The sequence below is a fragment of the Perca flavescens genome, chromosome 8 (genome assembly GCF_004354835.1).
Source record: "Perca flavescens isolate YP-PL-M2 chromosome 8, PFLA_1.0, whole genome shotgun sequence".
NCBI classification, from domain to species: Eukaryota; Metazoa; Chordata; class Actinopteri; order Perciformes; family Percidae; genus Perca; species Perca flavescens.
In genome coordinates, this window is record NC_041338.1 from 30,212,596 (window position 1) to 30,236,542 (window position 23,947).

General features: G+C 40.1%; 3 protein-coding genes and 1 non-coding gene across 5 annotated transcripts in view; all 4 read left to right on the forward strand.

Moving 5' to 3' along the window:
* pik3c2a (phosphatidylinositol-4-phosphate 3-kinase, catalytic subunit type 2 alpha) overlaps positions 1-11,783 on the forward strand; it is a 49,234-nt gene extending 37,451 nt beyond the window's left edge. For both annotated transcript variants that reach the window (XM_028584647.1, XM_028584648.1), the window contains exons 17-33: positions 320-413; positions 605-699; positions 1,640-1,820; positions 1,931-2,035; positions 2,864-2,956; positions 3,228-3,357; positions 3,923-4,059; positions 4,928-5,097; positions 5,834-5,990; positions 6,755-6,864; positions 7,462-7,669; positions 8,064-8,188; positions 8,527-8,644; positions 8,734-8,815; positions 9,046-9,152; positions 9,283-9,408; positions 9,647-11,783. In XM_028584647.1, the coding sequence (XP_028440448.1) occupies positions 320-413; positions 605-699; positions 1,640-1,820; positions 1,931-2,035; positions 2,864-2,956; positions 3,228-3,357; positions 3,923-4,059; positions 4,928-5,097; positions 5,834-5,990; positions 6,755-6,864; positions 7,462-7,669; positions 8,064-8,188; positions 8,527-8,644; positions 8,734-8,815; positions 9,046-9,152; positions 9,283-9,408; positions 9,647-9,829 (2,221 nt within the window). In that variant the 3' untranslated portion in view covers positions 9,830-11,783. The remainder of the gene's footprint in view (positions 1-319; positions 414-604; positions 700-1,639; positions 1,821-1,930; positions 2,036-2,863; positions 2,957-3,227; positions 3,358-3,922; positions 4,060-4,927; positions 5,098-5,833; positions 5,991-6,754; positions 6,865-7,461; positions 7,670-8,063; positions 8,189-8,526; positions 8,645-8,733; positions 8,816-9,045; positions 9,153-9,282; positions 9,409-9,646) is intronic.
* Positions 11,784-12,804: 1,021 nt separating this feature from the next.
* rps13 (ribosomal protein S13) lies at positions 12,805-16,834 on the forward strand. The gene is made up of 6 exons (XM_028584839.1): positions 12,805-12,892; positions 13,448-13,496; positions 13,579-13,657; positions 15,526-15,695; positions 16,158-16,258; positions 16,762-16,834. Exons 1-6 carry the CDS (start codon positions 12,870-12,872, stop codon positions 16,793-16,795), a joined length of 456 nt encoding a protein of 151 aa, XP_028440640.1. The 5' UTR covers positions 12,805-12,869; the 3' UTR covers positions 16,796-16,834.
* Positions 16,380-16,509, forward strand: LOC114560892 (small nucleolar RNA SNORA19). Its single transcript, XR_003693272.1, has one exon. It is a non-coding gene; the product is annotated as a small nucleolar RNA SNORA19 (small nucleolar RNA).
* A 437-nt stretch (positions 16,835-17,271) lies between the features above and the next one.
* LOC114560767 (protein phosphatase 1, regulatory subunit 15B-like) lies at positions 17,272-22,558 on the forward strand. Its single transcript, XM_028586380.1, has 3 exons — positions 17,272-17,676; positions 18,464-19,800; positions 20,751-22,558. Exons 1-3 carry the CDS (start codon positions 17,514-17,516, stop codon positions 20,958-20,960), a joined length of 1,710 nt encoding a protein of 569 aa, XP_028442181.1. The 5' UTR covers positions 17,272-17,513; the 3' UTR covers positions 20,961-22,558.
* The last annotated feature ends 1,389 nt before the right edge of the window (positions 22,559-23,947 follow it).

The following is a 23,947-nucleotide window of genomic DNA, read 5'->3' on the forward strand; positions in this document are numbered from 1 at the left end:
AGTGTAGGGTTAGTACAGGGTTGGTTTTTTTGGTTCCTTTTTGGTCACTATAATAAAAATATAATTGAATGTGTTTTAACATTGAATTGCTTGCTCTCTTTTATTATTAAAATGGTGTTTATTATGTGTGTTTTCATGTTCCTTGGTGAGGCCAAAGTCAAGTTTAAAGTGAGGAAAAAAGGTTCTTTTCTGTTAAGCAGATTTTTGTTTGGTGTGTGTGTGTGTGTGTGTGTGTGTGTGTGTGTGTGTGTGTGTGTGTGTGTGCGCGTGTGTGTGTGTGCGCGTGTGTGTGTGCGCGTGTGTGTGTGCGCGTGTGTAGGTTTGCAGATACAGAAGTGAGAAATGTGGCTGTTAGTTGGATTGAGAAGAGCAGTGATGATGAGCTGGCTGACTACCTGCCACAGCTAGTACAGGTAAAACTCTGCTAAAAAGACACACACAAACACATACTCCACATGCAATTTTAAAATACTCACTCTCACATATTCATTCACCCAGTCATTCACTTATTACTCAACTTGTCTCTCTCATGTATTCACCGTCTTTTACTCTCAATTCTTCCATCTATCATGATGAGTCATCTTTCTCTTTTGTCTCTTAACAGGCATTAAAGTTTGAGTGTCACCTAAAGAATGCCCTTGTCATGTTCCTGCTGTCCAGAGCACAAGGCAACATCAACATTGCCCACTACCTCTATTGGTGAGTTTGCATCAGCACTAAAAAAACAGCAACCAGCGGTCCAAGCTGTTTCCTAACAAACAACTGAAAGGAAATGTTGCAAAAAAAAAGTTGTATTTCAAGAGCACCGTGAGCACCAAAATAAATACACTTGGTAATGTGTTTAGATTGCTGTTTATATCACTATTTATTAGGGCTGTCATCGCCTAAAGAAATTCTTAGTCGACTAACACTTATACAATTTTGTCGACTAATCGATTAGTTGATTTAATTGACAGAGCTGTGTGCTTTGAGAGGTGGTTAAGACTAGAAAAGCACAATATAAATGTAGTTAATTAACCATTTGTAAAACTGAGTTTCTCCACAATTAATCCTGCAAAAGCACCACTTTAAATCTTGTGTTTACCATAAATGTGCTCAGAAGTTTCTTGCAAATAAGTAATTAAGCATTAATAAGCATTAAAAAAAACTAATCGACTAAAGAAATCTTAGTTGACTAAGACCAAAACGACCGATTAGTCGACTAATCGACTAAGAGGTGGCAGCCCTACTATTTATCAAACCTATCTTACCAAATGGTTGCCTAATTTCCTGTGTTATTCAGTGGCTTGTAAGAATGGCCATACAGCATTTTGCTTTTATTTGCCCATTAAGAGGGTCATTTAAATTCCTTAGTAACACTAAGAGATGCCTTGCTATTAAAAACCTTTATATGATGATCTCAGTGCTGAGGCTCTTTGTAGACAATTTAGTAATAGTACTGTAGGTGACCTGTTGAATCCAACTCCCAGCACTGAACTAAGTTGTTACTGAGTTGGAAATCAGGAAGAAGAAGAAGAATTTTACATGATTTTAAGCAATTTGATGCTGATCACGCAAAATAGGCTTGAGGGAAAGTGACCATTTGTGAAAGATAGTGTCCAATAAAGTTTGTCTGTTGTGATGTGTGTAATGGCTGCAGGCTGCTGAAGGATGCGGTGCAGGATCCTGCCTTTGGACAACGCTATGAGCGGGTGCTGGGTGCCCTGCTGTGTCTGTGTGGAGTTAAGCTGAGGGCGGAGCTGGAGAAGCAGACTCACCTGGTCACCCTGCTAGGAGCCGTGGCCGAGAGAGTCAGACAGGCTGGGGGGTCTACACGACAGGTGTGTGTGTGTGTGTGTGTGTGTGTGTGTGTGTGACCTGACTGTAATATTTACTATATTGTGTATGTGCGTGTGTTATAGCATTTCTGTGTGTGTTTTTGTGTGTTCAGGTGGCACTGCAGGAGGGCCTTGAAAATGTTCAGAACTTTTTTCAGAGGAACAGCTGCCGGATGCCCCTCAGCCCCAGCCTGGTGGCCAAGGAGCTAAACGTCAAGGTAACATACACACATAAAGGCCATATATAATGAGAGGTTGTCAATATTGCATAAAAAAAACAACGCACTATTCAGTTATTCTTTATAATAGTTCAATACACCTTTCTCGCCACACAGGACGTACCCGATCCGCAAAGAATAAGCAGTAGTGAATTCATACCTGTTACATTGAATATAAATACACAAAGCAGGAGATAAGAAAACCTCAATGGAACAGTCGGTCGGGAAACATAAAACAGCCACATAACTTTTTGTAAAACCTCTGTGGTTCAAACCGCCGAGAAAATAAGCTCATTAAGCTACAGTTTCTCCAAAATATAAAACACATGCATGCGTATATTCTCAAATATCTCATACAGATAATGAGATACTTTTGATGTTACTTGTCCTAATAGCTGCACGTACCCTCCTAAGTAAGAAGAGGAACACTACTTGCCACAAAATGAATTGTTGGAGATAAAGTAGTTTCTAAGAAGACCTTCCTTTGCTGAATCTATCTGGGTATAATTTTGTATAGCCCAGGCTTCTGGCATACCTCCCTAGTTAGACATGACTTTAAGGAAATGATCCAGACAGTAGTAGTAGTCATTGGATGGTGACATTTTTGGAGGAGCATAATGATGACCTACATTATGTGGCCTCTGGGTAAGTGAGACAAAAGTGGCTTTAAAAACATGTCTCATAATAAATCAAAAAGATATAAAGACAACAACAAAGAAAGACAGGGATTATATGCTGTGTTAAAGCTGGATCTTGGTAACAACAGAACAGCATGATGTAGTGCAGGATATAAAAATCAATACTGTCTGTTTGTGTGTGTGTGTGTAGGCCTGCTCCTTCTTCAACTCCAACGCAGTTCCCCTAAAGCTGGCCCTGGTCAATGCCGACCCACTGGGACAAGAGATCAATGTTATGTTCAAGGTACTTTACCCACACACAGTGTGGTGTATATATACGTGAGAACTGGTTCTTGAGGCTCTTTTACACAGGCTCCACTGGTTTAAACTTTGGAGTTATCACCAGCTACATCTAAAATGTTGCTTGCTTGTTGGAACTTTGAATTGCCCTGTTGCTGAAATGTGCTATATAAATAAATCTTATCTGAACACTGCGCCCCCTGGTGGCTGAAGTGAAAGCCAACCAATAACAATAAAAGTTATTGCAGTGTTTTGATGTAATGTTTGTGTGTCAGGTTGGAGAGGACCTGAGGCAGGACATGTTGGCTCTTCAGATGATCCGCATCATGGATCGCATCTGGCTGCAGGAGGGGCTGGACCTCCGCATTGTCAACTTTAAATGCATCTCCACTGGCAAGGACAAAGGTAACCGTCAAATGCATACAGAAGGCCCGTTTACACTTGTTGTTTCAAGAGTTTCAAGTCAAATTTAAGACCCTTTGATTTACCCAAATATATACGTATATGTCTGTTGGCCAGATCACAAATCTCATTGCAATCTCATTTTTTTTTGTTTTTGTGGGCTACATGCAAATCAGAGTCAGTCCTTATCCAGTCAAGAATGAGGTGGCAATGCACCTGCTGTGTTTGGTAACTGCCAAAAATGCAAGAAGAATAATAACTTCTGCACTTCTTCAGAAAGGAAATTACCTTTCTCTCTGAAATTAAAATCGCCATGGCCATGGCAAGAACAGATAAGCTCTTTACTATATTATAAGAAGGAAGGAAGTATGCAGTTGCTGTAAGATGGCAGACCTAATGAATACAGTCCTATAATACAGTACTTGTAACAGCTGAATATAACAAGCAGACATGCAATGCAATGGCATCGTCATTACAGCAATACAACACCATTATCGAACCAATACAGAGCTGACTGTTGTGTGCTTTTTTTCACTTGCGTTAATAGAAGTTGTGATGTGTTGTTTAGGCATGGTGGAGCTGGTGCCGTCCTCCGACACCCTGAGAAAGATCCAGGTGGAGTACGGCGTCACCGGATCCTTCAAGGACAAACCGCTGGCAGAGTGGCTCCGCAAGTACAACCCTGCTGAGGATGAGTATGAGAAGGTAAAACACATAAAGCATGTGTGCACACTCACATTTCAAGCCAGCTCAAATATTAAAACCATAATTTTCCTTTGACATAATGAGTTGGCTCTGTAGGAGTTAAAAACACACCGTTGTTGTACTTGAAGTTTATAGTAGTTGTAGAACTTGTGACACCATCAGATATATGCTTATATTATTGCTGAGCTGACCTGTTCTCTTGTCCAATACATTTCATTGTAACGTTGACCCTGTGTGAACTTACATATGACTAATAAAAGAGAAACCACAACTTGCAAACTTGAGCTATATGGAGCTCTTCCTCTCTGGGAAGTCTGCAAAAGAATTTCATAATTTCTGGGTTTGCTTGAAACATCTGGAAAAGTAGGGAATATATTTAAGCCGCCCACACATAATCAGCAGCAAAGCCGCACTGCGCTGGCCGTGCCAGTGGCGGAAGCGATATCCTTGGTTCAAATTATTTAAACTTTGACCTTGGTTGCCGCTAACCTTTTTTAAAGAGAAACCACTGAGATAACAGCTTTTATGTGGCGTAGCCAGAGGCGATGATGATGTGTCCTATACCTGCGCTGCGTTTTGCCTCTGTAAGTGTCTGCACTATGCTCTGCGCCCTACCTCGTGGTGAGCGAAGAGCAAATTTCTTATCATCTGAAGGCATCTTTAGTCCCTCTGGTCAGAAACTTTACTTCCTTGTGAGGCATTTAGGATTTTTGCCCTCCCAAACAAAATCCGTATTGCAGTACATCATGGCAGTACTTGCTATGTAGCCAGCCAAACAATACCTAAAGCCTGTGCCTCACACTGAATATTCATATTTGTTCTTTTCTTCTCTTTGTGCATCTCTCTTTACCTACTCCACCTTTTTTAGGCATCCGAGAACTTCATCTACTCATGTGCAGGATGCTGTGTGGCAACCTACGTACTGGGCATCTGTGATCGTCATAATGACAATATCATGCTGCGCTCCACTGGTCACATGTTCCACATCGACTTTGGCAAGTTCCTGGGTCACGCCCAGATGTTTGGCAGCTTTAAAAGGTGAAAATCAGATCATTCTCTTTATCACGTGTTTGCGTGTATGAACGTGTCCAAGTGCTTGTCAAATAAAACATATTTGGTGTGCTGTCAGGGTTTAAAGGTCTTTCCAGAAGGGTGTACTTGTGTCTTTTTGTTTTTATTACAAGGTAGTTATCATATAATAGGTGAAAGATCCTAAACCACTTGACTTCAGTGGGGAAAACACAGAATCTTAAAGGAATACGTCAAGTTGATGAGAACATAGACACTAAAGCTTTATGGCCCAAGTGAATTGTTACGAAAGACCACCAGAGGGAATTATTTAACACATGTATCATTTGTTCTCATCATTAAGATATTCACTGACCAACAATTCCTTTGTGAGTCGCTGAATTTCATGTGTAGGATTTACTGTATTTCTACTCTAAGATTAATGTATATTTTCAAGCATGATCTGGTTCAAAGCTCACACACTGCACTCATTCCCAGCTGGTGGGCTGCCCTACAACCACACTCTTCTATTCCTATTTTTAGCCTCTGAGCATCTCCACTGAAATATTTTAAGGTGTTGTAGTAACTTGTTTAAGGGGTGCCCATTTGGTAGTTTTAGTGTTAGTGTTTTAGTACTCTCCTGATCCAGATTGTCCCAAAGATTTACACTAAAGACCTTTGATTCACAAACACTTTTTTTTTTATAAAACTTCTGGACTCAGAAGCTGAATTTAAAACCACTCCTCCCCTCCTTCTTTCCCATCAGGGACCGTGCTCCGTTCGTTCTGACCTCTGACATGGCGTACGTCATCAACGGAGGCGAGCGTCCCACCAGTCGCTTCCAGCTGTTTGTAGACTTGTGTTGCCAGTCCTACAACCTCATCCGCAAGCACTCTGGGCTTTTCCTCAACCTGTTGTCACTGGTGAGACAACACACACACACACACACACACACACTCTCACACACACTCACACACACACACACACTCACACGCAAACGCAAACCCCATAAAATAATATAAAACAAAGAAAAGCTGCAAATCCTCATATTGCAGAAGCTGTAAACAGGGACGACGAGGTTAATCAATTTACAAAATAGTTGCAGATTCATTTTTACGTCAACTAACTAATTGATTAATTGACTATCATTGCAGCTCTAGTTATGGTGCAGTTCAACATTCTTGTTTTTGCATCTTGCAGCTGACTCATGCTGCAAGATGTGTCCTCATTGTTAAGCGGAACCCTTTTCTTTTGCACCTGCAAGAGCCAAAATAAGGAATAAATTGGGCCTTCATAATAAATCAGTGCTTCACTTTTGTCCTGGAAATTTCAGATTATGGAATATGCTGAAATATATGACCTCTTGATGTTTCTTAAAAGAATGTCTTCTGGTATTTGTATTGTATAAATAATAATATATTAAAACAGTCAATGAGGGAAAAGTAAAATACATGTAAACATGAGTATAGCTAATTGCAATCAATGCAAAATGCAATAGATGCATCATGCAAAATTATTAGCAGCCTGAAAACCAAAACATTTAATTGTAGTACTTTTATGGCATTATCTTGCTATTATTTTGCGCTGTTAATTAAGTTAATTAAGACCTAATAATCTTGGTTACTTGGTTACTGTACACAGTGATGGGCAATAGATGGGTAAATCTGTGTGTAAATTTGTGTTGTAGATGACGTCCTCAGGCCTCCCAGAGCTGACCGGCTCTCAGGATCTAAAGTATGTGTTTGATGCCCTGCAGCCCCACAACACAGATGCTGAGGCAACTATCTTCTTCACCAGGTAAATGCATTAACTTCTATTCTCTCAGCTCTGATCCAAACTAATCTGTCTCCGCTCTCGTTCCAGTAAACCTAAATGGGCAGCTTGGGTAAAGTTTTAAATGTAATTTCCCCAACTCTTGAACAACCTCAAAATTGGAAACCTCTCACAAATGGGAGAAAGCAATCACTCTTCTAAGCTTTTTTTTTTTTTCTTCTGAAGTATTCCCATGTGCATAGCTGCTATTTTGTTATTTTGAGAACTGTGAATTCAAGGACAATTCTTTGTTCTTTTGTTTTTTTTTTTTTTGCTGCTACAAACTCAAAATCCACTAGGTGGCAATACAAGCACATGAAGGAAAAGAATAGCTGCTGTCTCACATTACAGCAACAAAAACTCCTGACATACTTGAAATAGTATCAGGTGGATCTTGTTTTTGCAAAACCGGTCAAGTTGGATTTTAACAAAGTTTGTTGATTAAAAATATGTACCTTGTGAAAACTTTGTGTAAAAGCTTTAGGTCAAAGATAAAACCGCATATTGATATTAGTTTCACCTCCACCTATATATCTCTCTCTCTCTCTCTGATTCCCCCCCCTCCTCTCCTCTCCTCTCCAGGCTAATAGAGTCCAGTCTGGGCAGCGTAGCCACCAAGTTTAACTTCTTCATCCACAACCTTGCCCAGCTACGATTCTCTGGTTTGCCAGCCAACGACGAGCCCATCCTGTCGTTCTCCCCTAAGACGTACACTTTGAAACAGGAGGGCCGCATCATCCACGCCTCCATCTTCTCCTTCCAAAAGAGATACAACCCCGACAAGCACTATGTGAGTTTCATTGGGTCATGTCCAGAGGTGTCAAATTTTGGGTATCTATTAGTGCTGTCCAACGATTAAAATATTTAATTGCGATTAATCGCATTAATGTCATAGTTAACTCGCAATTAATCGCAATAATGGCATTTTTTCCCCCCCTTACATTACTTTTACTTTAATACTTTAAGTATTTTGAAGCCAGTACTTACACTTTCACTTGAGTAAAAAGCTTGAGTTGATACTTCAGCTTTTACAGAAGTCTTTTTAAACCCTAGTATCTTTACTCGAGTAATGAACGTGAATACTTTTGATCATGTCCATGTTCCATCACATCTCTGGATGTAAACTAGGAAAAACACTGACACTTGATGGCGTGTCTGTCTCCCTCCCTGTCCTCTCTGTGCAGACGTATGTGGTGAGGATCCTGAGGGAAGGTCAGAATGAGCCCCAGTTTCTCTTCCGCACTTTCGATGAGTTTCAGGAGCTCCACAACAAACTCACCATCCTCTTTCCCCTCTGGAAGCTGCCGGGGTAAGACATCACCTCCACTGTGTCCCTCAGCCTCTTTATGTCTCAGTTACTGATCAGATGTCCTTAATACGAAACTGTAATACAATACTTTTCTTTATTGACACATCAGGTCATTGCATCCTGTGATTCGGAAGTTATTTTACATGTTTTGTAAAGAGAGAATCTCACCTTCTGGATTGATTTCCCTACACTACAAACCCACTATCGCCCATCTAACTTTCCCTCTATGATCTTATGAGGCTGCTATGCTGACGCTACCTCCGTACTGTAGCTTAGAGGAGAGTAACATCCGATTCTTTGGAATAGTAAATATACCTTGTCGCTCTCCTTATTTCTAGTTTCCCTAACAAGATGGTGCTCGGTCGCACCCACATCAAAGAAGTGGCTGCCAAGAGGAAGCTGGAGCTCAACAACTACGTCCACAACCTGATGAGGAGCTCCACAGAGGTCACCCAGGTACACATACACACACACAGATACTCAGTGGGTCAATGTTAAGTGTTCTGTACCAGTCAATGAAGTCATCTCATGCTCTCTGTTCCTAGTGTGACCTGGTCTACACCTTCTTTCATCCAATTGCACGGGATGACAAGACCGAAGGCTTAGATGCCACGCCCAGAGCACCAGGTAAATACCTGCACTTTTCATCCTCTTCCTTCAAGTATTTGTCAGACTCGCTGTATGAAAAATACCGTGAGTGTGACACAGGCTGACTATGGCTACTATGTTGCTAATCGTTTTAGTTATTTTTGGGTGAAAAGACTGTGTCTACCTATGTTGTTAGCTTCAAAAATGCGTGTGTTCCTGTGTTAACACCAACCTGAATGTGATGAGTGGTATCTATCGAACTGTTGCAGAGCCTCCACTGAGTCCCACTTCTGGTCGGGTGGAAGGAGAAGTGAAGCTCTCAATCTCCTACAGGAACAGCAATCTCTTCATCATGGTCATGCACATCAGAGATCTGGTAAACACGTACAGCTATGATTTTAATACAGATCCCGACGTAAACTGCTTTGACAGACCATTATGCTATTTCATTTTTATTTTGTGTATCTATCTGTTGTCATACTATTAACCCCCCTGCTCACCTTCAGGTTTCAGAAGATGGAACAGATCCCAACCCATATGTGAAAACCTACCTGCTTCCAGATCCACACAAGACTTCCAAACGCAAGACAAAGATCTCAAGGAAAACCAGGAACCCTACTTTCAATGAGATGGTTAGGAAATGCAAAACAATTACTCCCTACATTTGTATATTTAATATATGTATTCTTGAACTCAAGAACCATGGTTTTGGTTTTATAAAAGTAAACATAAGGGAGGTTTTTCTTTTGATAAGTACATTATGTGATCTGGTTCATTAATGGCCAATGCGCATGTGAACAGCTGAACCCAAATAAGAACTCCATGGCCATCAGGACACTTTATTCACTTTTCCCTACTCTTCCTCCACAGTTGGTGTACAGCGGCTACAGCAAGGAAACCTTGGGCCTGCGGGAGCTTCAACTGAGCGTGCTCAGTGCCGAGTCGCTGCGTGAGAACTACTTTCTGGGCGGCATCACGCTCAGACTCAAAGACTTTGACCTCAGCAAGGAGACGGTCAAGTGGTACAAACTTACGGCCGTCCCCTACTTCTAACCCCTTGTTGCCTCTCCCAAAGCCGGGGACGACTCCTTGTCTCCATACAAAAAGCTGCATTCACATCATATGGGAAAGGTGGCGGATGCGGCCTTTTTCTTGAAAATGCTGGTCACTGCAGTTTTCAGTTCATAAAAATGCTACTTCAGAACTTGGGGGTCTGGAGATGGACCCTCATTTATGCAAGGATTTTTCACATCATTAAATTTCAAATATAAGCAGTGATATTTTCATTTGAAATTTAACAAACCAAATGGACTGTTTCTTTTAGATGACTCCTGTTGTAATAAGTATTTTCATGGCAAGAAACCGCTGTGCTTGTGGCTGAAAAACCTGCATCATTAAGTACATGTGTTGAACAACTGATCAGTAATAACCTGATTCTTCAAAATTTCATCATGGTATCTTGACAGATTCAAACAAGGTTGAACACCATTGCTTATAATAATCATCATGTTGCTTCAGCGGTTATTCCCATATGACATGAATGCAGACTTAAAAACTCCTTCAGACGCACCCTCAAAGGGCGACCGAAGAGGCCGATTCACAAACCCTCAAAGGCGAGCCTGCTCTCCATTCTTTACTATTTTTCCCTCTTTAACTAATTAAGATTGTTTCTGTGACAAACAATCTCCTCTTATTTTGTCTCCATTTTTCCTAAACTATAACGAAGAGCTGTAATGTTTTGTACATTTTGATATTAGAGGACCAAAACGGCTTACTTTCAGAAGAGTATATATAGATTGACACATTTATTTTTTAAGGACTAGAAAGGGGTTCATTTTTACATTTTCCTTGTTTATTTTCTATTTAGACAAATATGAGGCATCAGGGTTTCCTGCTTTGCAGCAGACACTTCTGGGTAGAGTAGTCACACACCAGATTCTATGAAATCAACAGTGACCTTATGATTTCCCAAGAACGTGCCAAAAGTAATGAGAAGTACGGCAAATCAAACCACTTTCCCAAGTAGGGAGCTGAACAGGGGGCCCATGTCACAATCCCTTTTTAATGCTCAACTTGGCTTTATTGCTATATACATTTTATTAACAATGTGATATGTCCTTATTAAAGAAAAATCTATATTCTTTAAAGCTATATCCGTAGTTCTCCCAGAGCAGGCCTGGTGCTGGACCGGCACCGTAAAGGTTTTTTTGTAATGGTGAACTGCCACTAAATGCACACTACCAGGTATTTCTCTTATGTTATTACTTGACTATTTTCACACAGCACACCTTAAAGGGGAAATTGTATCATACGCTTTTGGAACACGCTCTTTATGAGATTATGGTTGACCAGTTGGGCTCAGTTCGGAGTTTCCTTCAGGTGGTTCAAAACCATAATTTTTCTAATTGCCGTTTATGGACGGAGTTAAATGTGGAGACTGAGAGTCTGGAGCTGAGGCTGTCAGAGGCAGCAATACCACACTCACTCCTAGTGCCTTAGAGTGGTGTAATGACGCCTCAATGAGTAACTGGGTAAAATGTTCGCTATAACTTAAACTGCCAGTGAAGTCCAGATCCAGCCAGGCTTTGATATTTAAGTGAGAAAACATTTTGTTGAAATGTCAGGCAAACTGAACACAGATCAAAGCTGAAAAGGCAACTTTGACATAAAATATCTTCACAAAAAGGGAACAAGATTCTGAGCGTTAGCTGCTTTCCTCTTTACACGCTAACTATAAATCTAAAGTTGTTAATGTTTAATAAAGAAATGTATCTGAAAAAGGTTTTTTAAGAGAAGATCTACAAGACAATTATGATCTAAGAGCATCACTCACACAATGAATATTATTGACTTGATCTACTCTTTTAGTGACCGTACAAACAAAGCAAGCACAGTTTGTATTAACATGGCCAGTTATTTATTCTTAATTGGTGACCTGTAACCCAAATGGATCAGTGTGTACTGTAATCCCTCTTTTCCTAAAGCAAATTAAATGTTTTGGAACAAACATGATGTGACTCTTTGTTTGTTTCTGTTGTATGACACTGAGCACTTATCTATTTTTACCCAAAGAGTGGGTGTAACATATAAGGTTTGTATTTGATCAAACCAGTTACATGGTGTAACTACAGTTGGGCGGTGAATACCTCCATCAATGCAGATGTGAGTTTGGCTAGTTCAAGCTACTTCAATTGTATTTAATGAAGAATTCCCCATCTGCATTGAGCTAGCTGCTCAAGGACATTTTGACAGGTGGAGCTGGAGATCGAACCACCAACATCTCTCTACTACCTGAGCTGCAGCCACCCCCGTCCACGCATACATAAGTAACTTATGTATTTTCCCCCAGAGCACAGACACCATCCAGCAATCTTATACTGGAACACTACCTGGCCACAGGTTCATCATCTTCTTTGGTAGTAATCTCATTAAATTTAGATTGTCAAGGGATATGCATAAATAAGCGTGGCATAAATGATTGGGGCTTTAGAAACAGATTTTGACACAGGACCCCTCCACAAGACAGAGCCTCCAGACCAAACAAAGTACCCTCCTAAAAACATATGCAATTTAAGTCAATATTGTATCCCCAAACCAAAACTGTTACACACTGTAAACTTGACGCATCTGGTACTCCAATGGTACTTGGGAATTGCTTTGCTCAGTCAGTAATCTAGCCTTGTTTTCAGCAATATTAATATAACAATCGTTTTAATGATGTTGTTACTGTAGATTAACGTTGTTATAAAGTTCAAACTAAATTATAATAACCTGAAATATGTACTTACTTACGGTTAAACACAGACTGGGGAGGAGTATTCAGTAATTATTGGTGACTATTTATTTACTGGCATCTAACCAGAGTAAAAAACAAAATATCTTGCATGACTTTCAAAAACTTCGATGCCACTCCAATGGATCCCTACATGACAAAATAAAATTATCAATTTGATCATTCATGTCTTCTCATAATAACATCGCGAATGTTAAGAGCGTCAATAAAGCTTTTCTCTGCGTCATTGCGTCACTTCCGGCGCAGGCGCAAAATACAATTTTCTGTCGCGTGTGCGGCCTCTCTTCCTCTACCGCCATCATGGGTCGCATGCACGCTCCCGGGTGAGCTCTCTTTTTATCATTTAAAGTTAAAATATTGTTTCGACAGATCGCTTTTGGTGGCACGATATGGCTTGTAAGCGTGTTATGGATGTCTAAGGACCAAATTGAGCTCTTCTGTCCAGCCTAGAAGCAAGGAAATAACTTAAATATACGCACCCTTAAATCGACATGCATCTCCAGCTAGCTAATGTTAGCTTGCCTTAGCTAGCGGCACTACCAGCTCACCACGATTTTGGTGATTGACTTAAGCCAGACCTTTTTAACTAGACACTAATGGTTTACACATTCACAGCCCAAATGCAACATGTTTCCGTTCTGTTGAAGAAATGAAATCCTTGTAACTTAAGCATTTGACGTTAAGACCTGAATAGTTAACTCTAACACGAGTAAAAAGCTAGCGTTAGCCCAGCCATCAACCATTAACGTTACCAACCTAGGTTTGCAGATAGCTCCTAGAAATGTTTCCTTCATTGCTTTTAAACATGCCTGTAATGTTTGCTTTCTCCGTCAAACTGCCGATGTGTTAAACCAGTCGCATGTCTTTCTTTCCTACAGAAAGGGCTTGTCCCAGTCAGCTCTGCCTTACAGGCGCAGTGTTCCCACTGTGAGTATAAAATCATTGTTTAATTTAAATAAATATTTCTAAACCGATTTGATCAGTTGGTAAATCATTTAATTACTTGCAGTGGCTGAAGCTGACATCCGATGATGTCAAAGAGCAGATCTTCAAGCTGGCCAAAAAAGGCCTGACCCCCTCTCAGATTGGTAAGTGTTACTACTCTAAGGGTTAGGTCTAGAAATGTACTAAAGTATTATTGTATGTTTTTACAGAAAAGTAAACATGATCACAAAGTGTATTGATGACTGCCAACTTTAGGTGGTATGCAGAACAAAGTCATCATCTGCAGTTTCACTGGTATAGGCCTCAGATTCAGATTACAATGTTTGTAGAATTTGTATTATAATACTTTATTAATCCCGGAAGGAAAATTACGTTTTCACTCAGTTGTTATGGTACACATTACAAATAGGCCTGAAATACACGCACATGCTCAGTACCTATACATGCACTAATGGAGAGATGTCAGAGTGAGGGCCAGCTGCAGCTGGACAGGCACGCCAAGCAGTTGGGGGTTGGGTGCCTTGCTCAAGAGCACCTTGGCAGTGCACAGGAGGTGAACCTCTCCAGCTACTAGTCCACCACCATACTTTGGTCCGATTGGGGACTTGATCCAGCGACCCTGTGGTTCCCAACTCCCTAAAGACAGAGTTACTCCCAGAATTAAGAATGTCAATGATTGCAGAACTAGCATATTTGCTTTCTTTCATAAAACGTGGCTGAACCTTTTACAGTCTGTGGGTTAACACAGTTGTAAAATTGGAGACATCATTACAGTAAAATTGTTTTTTTTTTTTTTTTTTTTTTTTTGTGGCATGTTGAATAATTTAGCAGGTTTACATTGCTTTTGTTGTGGTAGAGCAGATGTTACTGCTGTTAAATTGTCCAGTCAATACAGGTGACACATTTTTTGACATCTCACTGTTAACCACTTTCACCAGATTCAATAAGTTTGGACAAAGCCACGAAGGCCATTGTGCTACTAAAGGGCAGCGGTACCTTCTGGAGGACTTTATGTAACATTTGCAGTTTTATGAACTTCATCCACTGGAATGTTAACTATAGGACTACAGCACAGAAGAACAGTGTCATGTCAGCAATCTGTCCACAGTTGGTGGCAGGAAAAGTATAAGGGACTGATTAAGTACAATTTGGAATTTGTGTTGTAGCATCTTGCTCTATTAATTACATACTTTAGTGGACTTTAAGTCACACCCCTTTTCAACTTATAATTTTATACAAAATTGCATTGCCTTTGTCAAGGGCACAGAGTAAAGTTTTTAGTAAACATTTTCTGACAAACTATAGCCTACAAGTTGTCATCGGTTGTTTTAAGAAATGACTTTGTCACCATCTGTATTCAGTTCAGTACATAGAAAAACTATTTTTTTGGTCCCTTGTGCAAAACAAAAAGAGCAACATTCAGGAGTGACGCAAACTTTCAGGCTGCACATAAGATGATTTAAAAACAAGGTTTAAACAGTGCAATAATAGGAAAATATAATAAATATAAGCCTCCCTTCAACAAAACATGTTAAACAGTCCTCTCAGGGTTGTTTACTCTACAGAATATTTTTTGTTAAGATGTAAGCATTTATATAAATTTACAGAAATTGATTCATACAATATTATAATAATAATAATAATAAATATTTGATCTGATACCTTGCTCAATTGTATCTATTTAGGTCTGAAGAAACTTATTTTAGCTTGGCACCAGCTCAATATCATTGACTTAAGCTGTTATGTTACAAATCTGGTTTGATAACCACATTTACGTCAAACTTAAGTTGTTTGCTTTAAAAACAAAAAACATGTATCTTGGTGGGTTAGTTTAAGAGGAGGAAGTAGATAATGATCAAGTTAAACTACTCCTAAGTTTGTTCTGACTGCTGTATTACTATTCTGTTGAAATTGTTTATTTTTATCATAAGAAAGTGGACACTGGATGAATAAAACAGTTTGTGGGCAACCTACGGTGTCAAGTTTCAAGCCTGTTTGTCGCCTTCTCTAGGTGTGATTCTGAGGGACTCCCATGGTGTGGCCCAGGTACGTTTCGTCACTGGCAACAAGATCCTGAGGATCCTCAAGTCCAAGGGTCTGGCCCCTGACCTGCCCGAGGATCTCTACCACCTTATCAAGAAGGCTGTGGCAGTCAGGAAGCATCTGGAGAGAAACAGAAAGGTATAACAAGACTAGGCCCAAAACCTAATTCAAATATTCACTTAAAAAATATATATATTTATATTTATTTATTGGCATCTCATGGCTGTCAAAATTGGCCAAAATGATTTTTTTTTTTAAATTCTTTCTAATAAAACACCGGTTAAAACATATATTTGAACATAAACATGTATTTTATGGATCAACATACCTACACATACAAAAATAACTTGTGTGCAGGAGGTAGGACATGAGGCAAATTACACTGATATATCCAGATTTTAGTTTTAAATTTGGCATTTGTTTCATTGGTTCCATTATTTATTTATTTATTTATTTATTTATTTATTTTTTAATTGTATTGAAAATCCAAATGTGCTATTAGTATTGGCAGTTATTAGGGTTTACATGGGTGGGCGCACATATTCAGTAATACAAAACATGTTACACGTCATACCATAACAATTTTTACTATACTTGCAGGACAAGGATGCCAAGTTCCGCCTGATTCTGATTGAAAGCAGGATCCACAGGCTGGCCCGTTACTACAAGACCAAGAGAGTACTGGCCCCCAACTGGAAGTAGTATGTATTGGTTTTGCTTTGGAAAGCTTTCCTTTTGGTTTTTGTTTCAACTCTATTTCTGTTAAACGCAATGATGTCATAGACTTACTAACTGATCCACATGGGCTACATGCATGTAAAGATGCACAAATCATTGTCCTGCTCTTCCCTTTATTGAGAGTAGTGATATTTCTGTTGTGCTAGAAAAAGCTGGAGGTAAATTAGCAGAGTGGCTACTTGGTGCCACTTCTGCCAGTCCCCTTCACACAATGGAATTATACATTTTGTTGTTTTCTACTATATTAATTCTCATTTGAGGCATTTGATTAACTATCATACTTGATTTTTTGTTGGTAATTTATTACCAAATATATGTATTGTTACAGAATATGACAGTAGAAACTGACTTTATATTTACACAATGTTATCCTTGCAATGTAAACTAGTCCTACATTGTTTCCTTTAGTAGTTCTAAATATACTGTGGTGCTGATTTCTAATGGCATGTTTTCTTTCTGTTTACAGTGAGTCCTCTACAGCTTCTGCTCTGGTGGCATAAACGCTACACTTTTGGATTAATAAAAGATATAAATTGGAACTTGTTCTGTTGTCTTTGTTTAAATTACCATGTGTTGACAGATCTTGTTCAAAATGTATTTTGCAATCTAGTGGCCAAAAATAGTGTAACCATTAGTTTAGGCTTTGATAGTCTGCATATGGGAATGTAAACTTTAAAGAAATAATTTTGAACTGCAGTTTTGAAGGAATTTTTGCTGTTAATTTGCTTTCCATCTTTGAGAACTTTATATCATTTTAAATTCCCTAATTTCGCGTTCATGTAATTTTTATTAAACGAATGTGAGCTGCTATAAAAAGGGTTTTCCTGGTGGTGGTGGAAATTACGGGCAGTTTCCATGCGTCATGCGTTACGTGACCCGAAGGAGGTTTTGTTACGTGAGGGGCGTGGGGTTTGATGAGTGACAATCACGGTGTCCAATCACAGCTTGGCTTGACTTAACGCCTACTTACCTTAAAAGGAATGGTGTTGCAATCTCGAGACATTCACCTCTTCAACAACAACGAACACAGCAGACAAACATGGAGAAAATATATGAGATTATTTGACGAAGGCGATCAAAATATGGCACCTACTTGCCGGAAAATGAAGCGACAGCACATCGACGCATATCTGTCACTGACAAATACGCGAAATCTGTTGGTTTTTGACGAGGAATACCAGAATACGTGAGGATTGTAATCCAAATTGAAGAAAAAAAATGTCGACGGTCGTAGGTCCCGAGAAGGTTTCTGAACGGACGGCGATGGAGAGGTTCGGTAGCGGAGGGATGGCGCTTCTGCCTTGGACTAAACAGATGCTCACCGTACTTTGGGAACAGCTTCGGCTGCTGGTTCAAGTCATATACTACACCTTCATGTCAGGTAAGAAAAAAAGTCAAATTAAAATGTATGTTGTTAGTCTGATAGCTTTTAACGCCACTCATTTGTGTTGTGACCGTTGTGACTGGTTTAAAGTCGATATTCTCCTTTTTGAAAGTATCGTTAACCGTATAGCGCTAACTAAAATTCACAATACGAATCCACCATACCATTAAGAACCCTTGAATGTCTTAATATTACCAGTCATATTAGGTGTTTGTTGTTCCCAGTTATCTATTTATTTGATACGTGAGTTTGTTTACGTCCTAATCCATCCAGTTAACGTTATTGTACTTCCCATTCTAATACACTAATGCTCCCTGTGAAGTCCCTGGTACTCCATAGTGAATTGTATACTCATACTGTAGGATTGTTATGGTATAAATCGTGAAGCACAGTTCTGCTGTCAGAATTATCTGGTCAAAGCAAGTATCATGTAAAATTTCATTACATGGATTCGTGCCTTCTCTGACACAATGGCATAACCAGATGTATTTCTGATTACAACAATGGATACTGTTATGTATACATATCAAAGTCAACTTGGGTTTGGGTAAAATTAAAATCTGCATCTATCTAGCCATATAGTGGTTGTATTCTTATATGGTCTTTAATCAAGGGCATTTTTTGAAAGCATAAAACAAAGAAGCAAAATCATTTTTATTTTATTTTTAATAGTTGGTTTTTAATAGTCCATGTCATGATGACCTAAAAGAAGATCATAGTTTAACTTAAACCATTCTCTTGAATTGACTTTAAATCCACTAACATTTTTCTCCTGAAATTCCAGTTTTCCAGATGTTCAGGTTTGAGGTTCACGTGAGAATCACAGACGAGACAGGTCAACACATCCAGCACATGACCACGGCAGCAAACCCAACCGAATCCTTCCTGTTCTCTTCGTTGTTTGACGGCGACAACGGCGTGATCGTTGGAGGCTCAAATCCCCTCTCTAACTTCTGTACTGACGTGGGCGACTCCTTCGCTGGGAAATCCACCGCCGAGGCCCTGCTGTCCACTCTACGTGCCGACGACCTGTGCTGCGGACTGGTGGATGATTTTGTGTCTGGCAAAGAAGACGGCATCTTTCTAGGACACCAATCCACTTGGAAAATGGGCTTCCCTGGCGACTGGAACATCTTTGTATCAAGCAGCGACAGCTCCAGCTCAAACGACGGCTGCCATAGAAGTAGTGAGAAAGTCTTTAAACAGGAAAATTCAGAAGAGGAGAAAAGTTTTCACTGGAGTAGCGAAGAAGACCAGAACATAGTCGAATTTGACAGTGAGGAAAGTAAGGCGCTTTGGGAGTCTCTGTCAAAATCTAGTGATCCTTACAACCCCTTCTTTTTCTCTGCTTGCATTTCAACAAACACCAACATGGGGAAAAGTAAAGACAAAGGGATGGACAGTGACGCTGGCCTCGTGTCAGCGAGCAAGGCCAGCGAGGAGATGTTGGGGCCTCAAGGCCTGAACATCTGGGTCAGTCGTTCTGACAGCGAGAGCAGTTGGAGCAGCTGGGCCAGTTCGGACAGTTCGAGCCCCGACATTGACGAGGAGAGCGAGAGGCTCTTGGAGTTCTTCAGCAGTCCCCAAGACCCCTACAATCCCATGTGCTTCACTGCGTGCACATTCAGCAGCACCTCCTCACATCAAACCACCCCCAAGGTCTCAAAACAACAAGCCTCACTTCCGCCACCTTCCTCCAAGTCTGACACAGACACGGAGGAGGAGGAGAGCAGCTTTCCTCCTTCATCTGAGGATGACGAAGAAGAACAGCTGTGGAAATCTCTCTGCCCAAAGGACGACCCGTACCACCCTCTAAACTTCCAGGCCTGCCTCCTCAGCTCCCCAACAACAACAACACCAACACCACTGCAGTTGGGAGAAGATCCAGAATACCTTGATGTCCACCACATAAAAAAGCCACCCACTAAGGCAAAGAAATGTGAAAAAGAGGCAAAAACACCCCAAAAATCTAGAGCCACCAAGCCCTCGCTGCCAGAGAGGCAGTTAAAGCATCACTCCCATCCAGACAAAACACTGGTGCCCTGGAAAAGACCTGGACACACACTCGAGTCACTGCCAGAGGAGAAGAAAGGAAGCAAGGCCAGCACCACCCAGAAAAAGGTCATTATCTAATAACAATTTTTATTTAAAGTTCCAGACAGGATTAGCTAAAGCATTAAGTGAGACCCCATGTGGGATTTGAATGAAAAATAGTCTACCCTGTAAATACAACAGAGCATTAAAATGGCTTTGATATATCTAGATGAAAGGTTAGATAAACGCAGCTGTTCCACTGTGGACTGAATAGCTTAAATTGGAAGTAATATAGCCAGTGTAAAAAAAACAAACCCATGTTTGAAGTCAATGTCTTTAGGTAGCTGAGACTTCTTTCTAATCAGTTTCATTAAGCCAAGATACCGAACCCTACTGATCCTTTATTTTAAGTTCACATTATTTTTAAGGAGGGTCTTCTGCTGACTGTTGCAACCTCTTGTGCTAAGATACGGTTAACTACTGCCTCAGCTGAGACATACTACGCTGCACGGCGTGTTAAACTGTGCTGTTGTTTGTTGTCGGTTAGCAACGGCCGCTGGTCGTCATGACTAAGCCAGGCATATGACTCAAGCGAGTCAGCAGAGAGTTCAACTTCCACGTTGGACTGAATGTGAAGTTGCAGCAGTATTGCTTGCTTTGAAATATCTTGTCAACTAATACCCTGTTTTATCAGACTCAGAAAATAAACCATAGTCTTATTATTAGTCAGTCAGTGCTAGGAAACTACATAACTAATATGTATATATTAGGTTTTGATCCACATCAAACATATCTCTGAGTGGTAATAATATAATAATAATTTTTCTTTTTATAGCTGTTTAATGAGTCTTGTTGAAGGGTGCCTGAGGCCTAAGATTTTCTTTGTAATTGTTGTGCACATGAGAATAAAGACCTTAAAACGACTTACATCTGTAGCAGGTTATAAACCCACAACAAGCACACACAAACACCACATGACACTGTTGTTTTTTTACAAACTGTATGACATTTTTGTCTTCATTTCTTCTGGCTTTCAGGTGCAATTTTCTCCTCTGGTCAAAGTCCATGTCATGCGGACTTGGCCGTTTGCTCGCCAGGCGTCTCGTAAAGGACACTGGGAAGAAATGGCACGAGACCGGGACCGCTTCCGGAGGCGGGTCCAGGAAACGGAGCAGGCCATCGGCTACTGCTTCACCCAGCCCCACAGAGAGAAGATCCGGGCGTATCTGGACGGTGCCTTGAAATAAATAACAGTCCCGAATACTGAATGTTTTATTTCCTTTTCGGATGAGAACTCGTGATTGGTTGCAATGCAACAGTGATTTTGATTTTAGGCCAATTAGAAATTGGATGTTGGGCCAACTTTAATGTTCAGTGTCAAGTTGAACAACCTTGTACCTCAAAAGGTTTTATACATTTTGTGACTGTTGCACTGACTGACACTTTCTCCTATTAAGCTCAGCATTAACGTGTGGAATGTTGTTTTTGTATGCCTTATATACTGACCTAGTAATGTAACTTATTTATGCCCTATGGAGCTTGTTTTTTTTTTTATTTTGTACTTTTGGTTTTAACTGTGTTTTTATATGTGTGGAAAAAAAAACCCATGGTGAATCTAGAAGTTAAAAGTAGATAATGATGATATCGTAAGAAAGCAGAGCTTTACAGTACAAAGTGTTTGGAAAAGATTTTTGTTTAAGCATGATGTATAGATATGACGTTTTGGTGCAATTCTTGTCTTTTGTAGTGTTCAAATATTTAAGTTTTTTATATTTAAGTTTTGTCTTGTGTTTTCTTATTTGGTGGCACATAATATCAGCCTTTTAGCGCTGAGTGTGGAGATGGATATCTTTATTATTATATTGACAGGAAAGATTCAAATACTTTGTCCTATGTGACTGGACTCAGCTCTTGATGGTAACGTCATGTAGACAGAAAGATGTCCCAAAACAAATTGTCTGTAGCAAATTTCTTATTAGGTGCTTTGCCAGATGAATAAAATTTGTTACACTGTATGTTGTTATATTGTTCTCTGTTTTGCAGATGCGGCTCAATTTTTGACAAAGAGGCGAGATGCAACTTTTATTTATTCTACTTAACTAAAAGCAAACAACACACAGACGTTACGGTTGTGCATGTACTTGGAATGACTAGTCCCTCCGCCATTTTCTGCCTTGGGTGTAACAGGGAAGTGGAGAGAGTACACAAGTTCCCAGAAATATGCAAACAACACGCACACAAATTCTCGGTTGGCTGGGGTGTGCAGTAGTGCTCGTATCAGCTGTCGCAGCCTTTTGTAAGGACACATTCTTGACAAAATGTCCTTTACAAAAGGCTGAAATTGTGAGATAAAATCAATTCAAATGTTTTAAAAGAAAAAAGAATCACATCTACAAATGTTGCGAAAAAGTTGAGTGTGTATCATTGATTCTTTTAAAAATGCTGCACACCACAGTCACAACAACAACAACAACAACAACAACAACAACAACACTGTCTGTGGTTTCAGCAGAAACACGCTGCAGAAAAGCAAAACGCAACGTTCTTAAAAACGGGAGATTTGATCACGGTGTTGGTGTTGAGCAGCACGTTGCAGGAGAGCAGCTTCAGCCTCACGGTCAAACAAACCAGTTTAACCTCTCACCTAGTTTTGCCACGCGCGCTGTGCTCCGTCGGTCTGGGTGCGAGGTTTCCGCTGCACCCTGTAAAGCTACACCTGTGTCTGACATCCATCTAGGGTGAGACCTTGTTTACTGCATAACCTGGTTTCCTTTGTCAGTGCTGTACCTTCCGTCCTTCAGATTAAAGACGATACATTAAAACATGGCTAATGTTGGACTTTAAAGTGGAAGTTGTGTCTGTTTTCATTATTTCGACAGAAGTGCAGTGTCTCAGCCTATAGTTTGGACTTGCTTGATGCTGAAATGTAGTCGTTGATACTGTTTAAACAACAGCTCCGAGAAGAGTTCACTTTTCTATACAATTTTGCCCAGTTTTAACCTAAACGTATGGATCTGCAAAAAAAAGTGCACTGGGTTTTATAGTATGTATGCAGTCTGATACATTGTTGCTTCCTCTTATGTCCCTCATATTTATCATATTTAGGATTCAGTTAAATGTCTGCAGTATGTAGAAATAATTCAGAATACACGTGTGTTTTGCTAAATCTTTCCTCACTCATCCCTGCCTCTTTAGGGCTCCTTCACATGTAACACTTGTGTCTCTCTCTCTCTCTCTTTCTCTCTCTCTCCTCTCTACACACACACACACACACTCAGGAGCTTATAATTTCCCAGAGGGCTGTGCGTCTCCGTGCAAACTAACTGCTGTAAGGCTGTCGTAAGACAAGGGTTAAAAACACCAAGTATGATGAAATGACTTTCCAGAGGGATGAAATCAATTAGCAGTTCTTCAACACTCTCCCCACCCGACCCCTCCCACACACACACACACACACACACACACACACACACACGGAGCATGGTGCAAAGGTGAGCAATTTCTGACATTGTTGCTGTGTCAACCAAGAGGTGGGTCATTTGCTGATGTTATCCCCTCGCCCTACCTCCTGTGTGTGTGTGTAGAATGTATCTCCTGCTGCTCTTGCACATAGAAAAATAAAGGTTCTTTGTTGAGTTTAGTGGTTCTAAATCGAACCAAAAAACCCTCCAAGATCCCTTAAAGAAAATTTAAATGTGAAAAGAGTTTGGTTTTGTTTTAATATGCATTACCTGAAGTATTTTAAACATCTCCCGACATCACGGAGGCTCTACTGTATGTGGAAACACTGGAGCGTGTCGCTTTAGGAAACCTTTTAATTGAAGATCTCTGTTCTGGTATGAAGCAAAAAAAAAAAAAAAAAAAAAGACATCTCAGCAGACACTCAACCAACCATTCAGCTCCAAGTCCAGTCCAGAATATAAAAATGTCTTATGCTGTACAGTTTGTAAAATACTTTAAGGTAAATATGTAATTTGTGTGTTTGGGCTAATTTTACTAGCTTTTTCCAGGACTACAAGCTAGTAAGTGGACTTTGAGTTAAACTAAATTGTATCAAACCCTCTTATTTGTTAGGAAACTGAAGAAGTTCTCTCACTACTGATGCTTTTCAGAGCTTTATTTTGCATCCTTAGTTATTTACAGCCATCAAAACATGGGCTTCCCACAAACATTTGTGTTAAGAGTGTACATTTTCTAGATGCTGTGCCTTTGTTGCTGGGGCTTTTTTAAGCTG

Bases quoted from the DNA above. Each gene is read 5' to 3' on its own strand.
- LOC114560767 (XM_028586380.1), top strand. From the start codon at position 17,514: ATGTCGACGGTCGTAGGTCCCGAGAAGGTTTCTGAACGGACGGCGATG. The intron at 17,677-18,463 runs GTAAGAAAAAAA...CTGAAATTCCAG, and splicing joins ATACTACACCTTCATGTCAG to TTTTCCAGATGTTCAGGTTT. The intron at 19,801-20,750 runs GTCATTATCTAA...TCTGGCTTTCAG, and splicing joins CCAGCACCACCCAGAAAAAG to GTGCAATTTTCTCCTCTGGT.
- rps13 (XM_028584839.1), top strand. From the start codon at position 12,870: ATGGGTCGCATGCACGCTCCCGG. The intron at 13,497-13,578 runs GTGAGTATAAAA...AATTACTTGCAG, and splicing joins ACAGGCGCAGTGTTCCCACT to TGGCTGAAGCTGACATCCGA. The intron at 13,658-15,525 runs GTAAGTGTTACT...CGCCTTCTCTAG, and splicing joins CCTGACCCCCTCTCAGATTG to GTGTGATTCTGAGGGACTCC.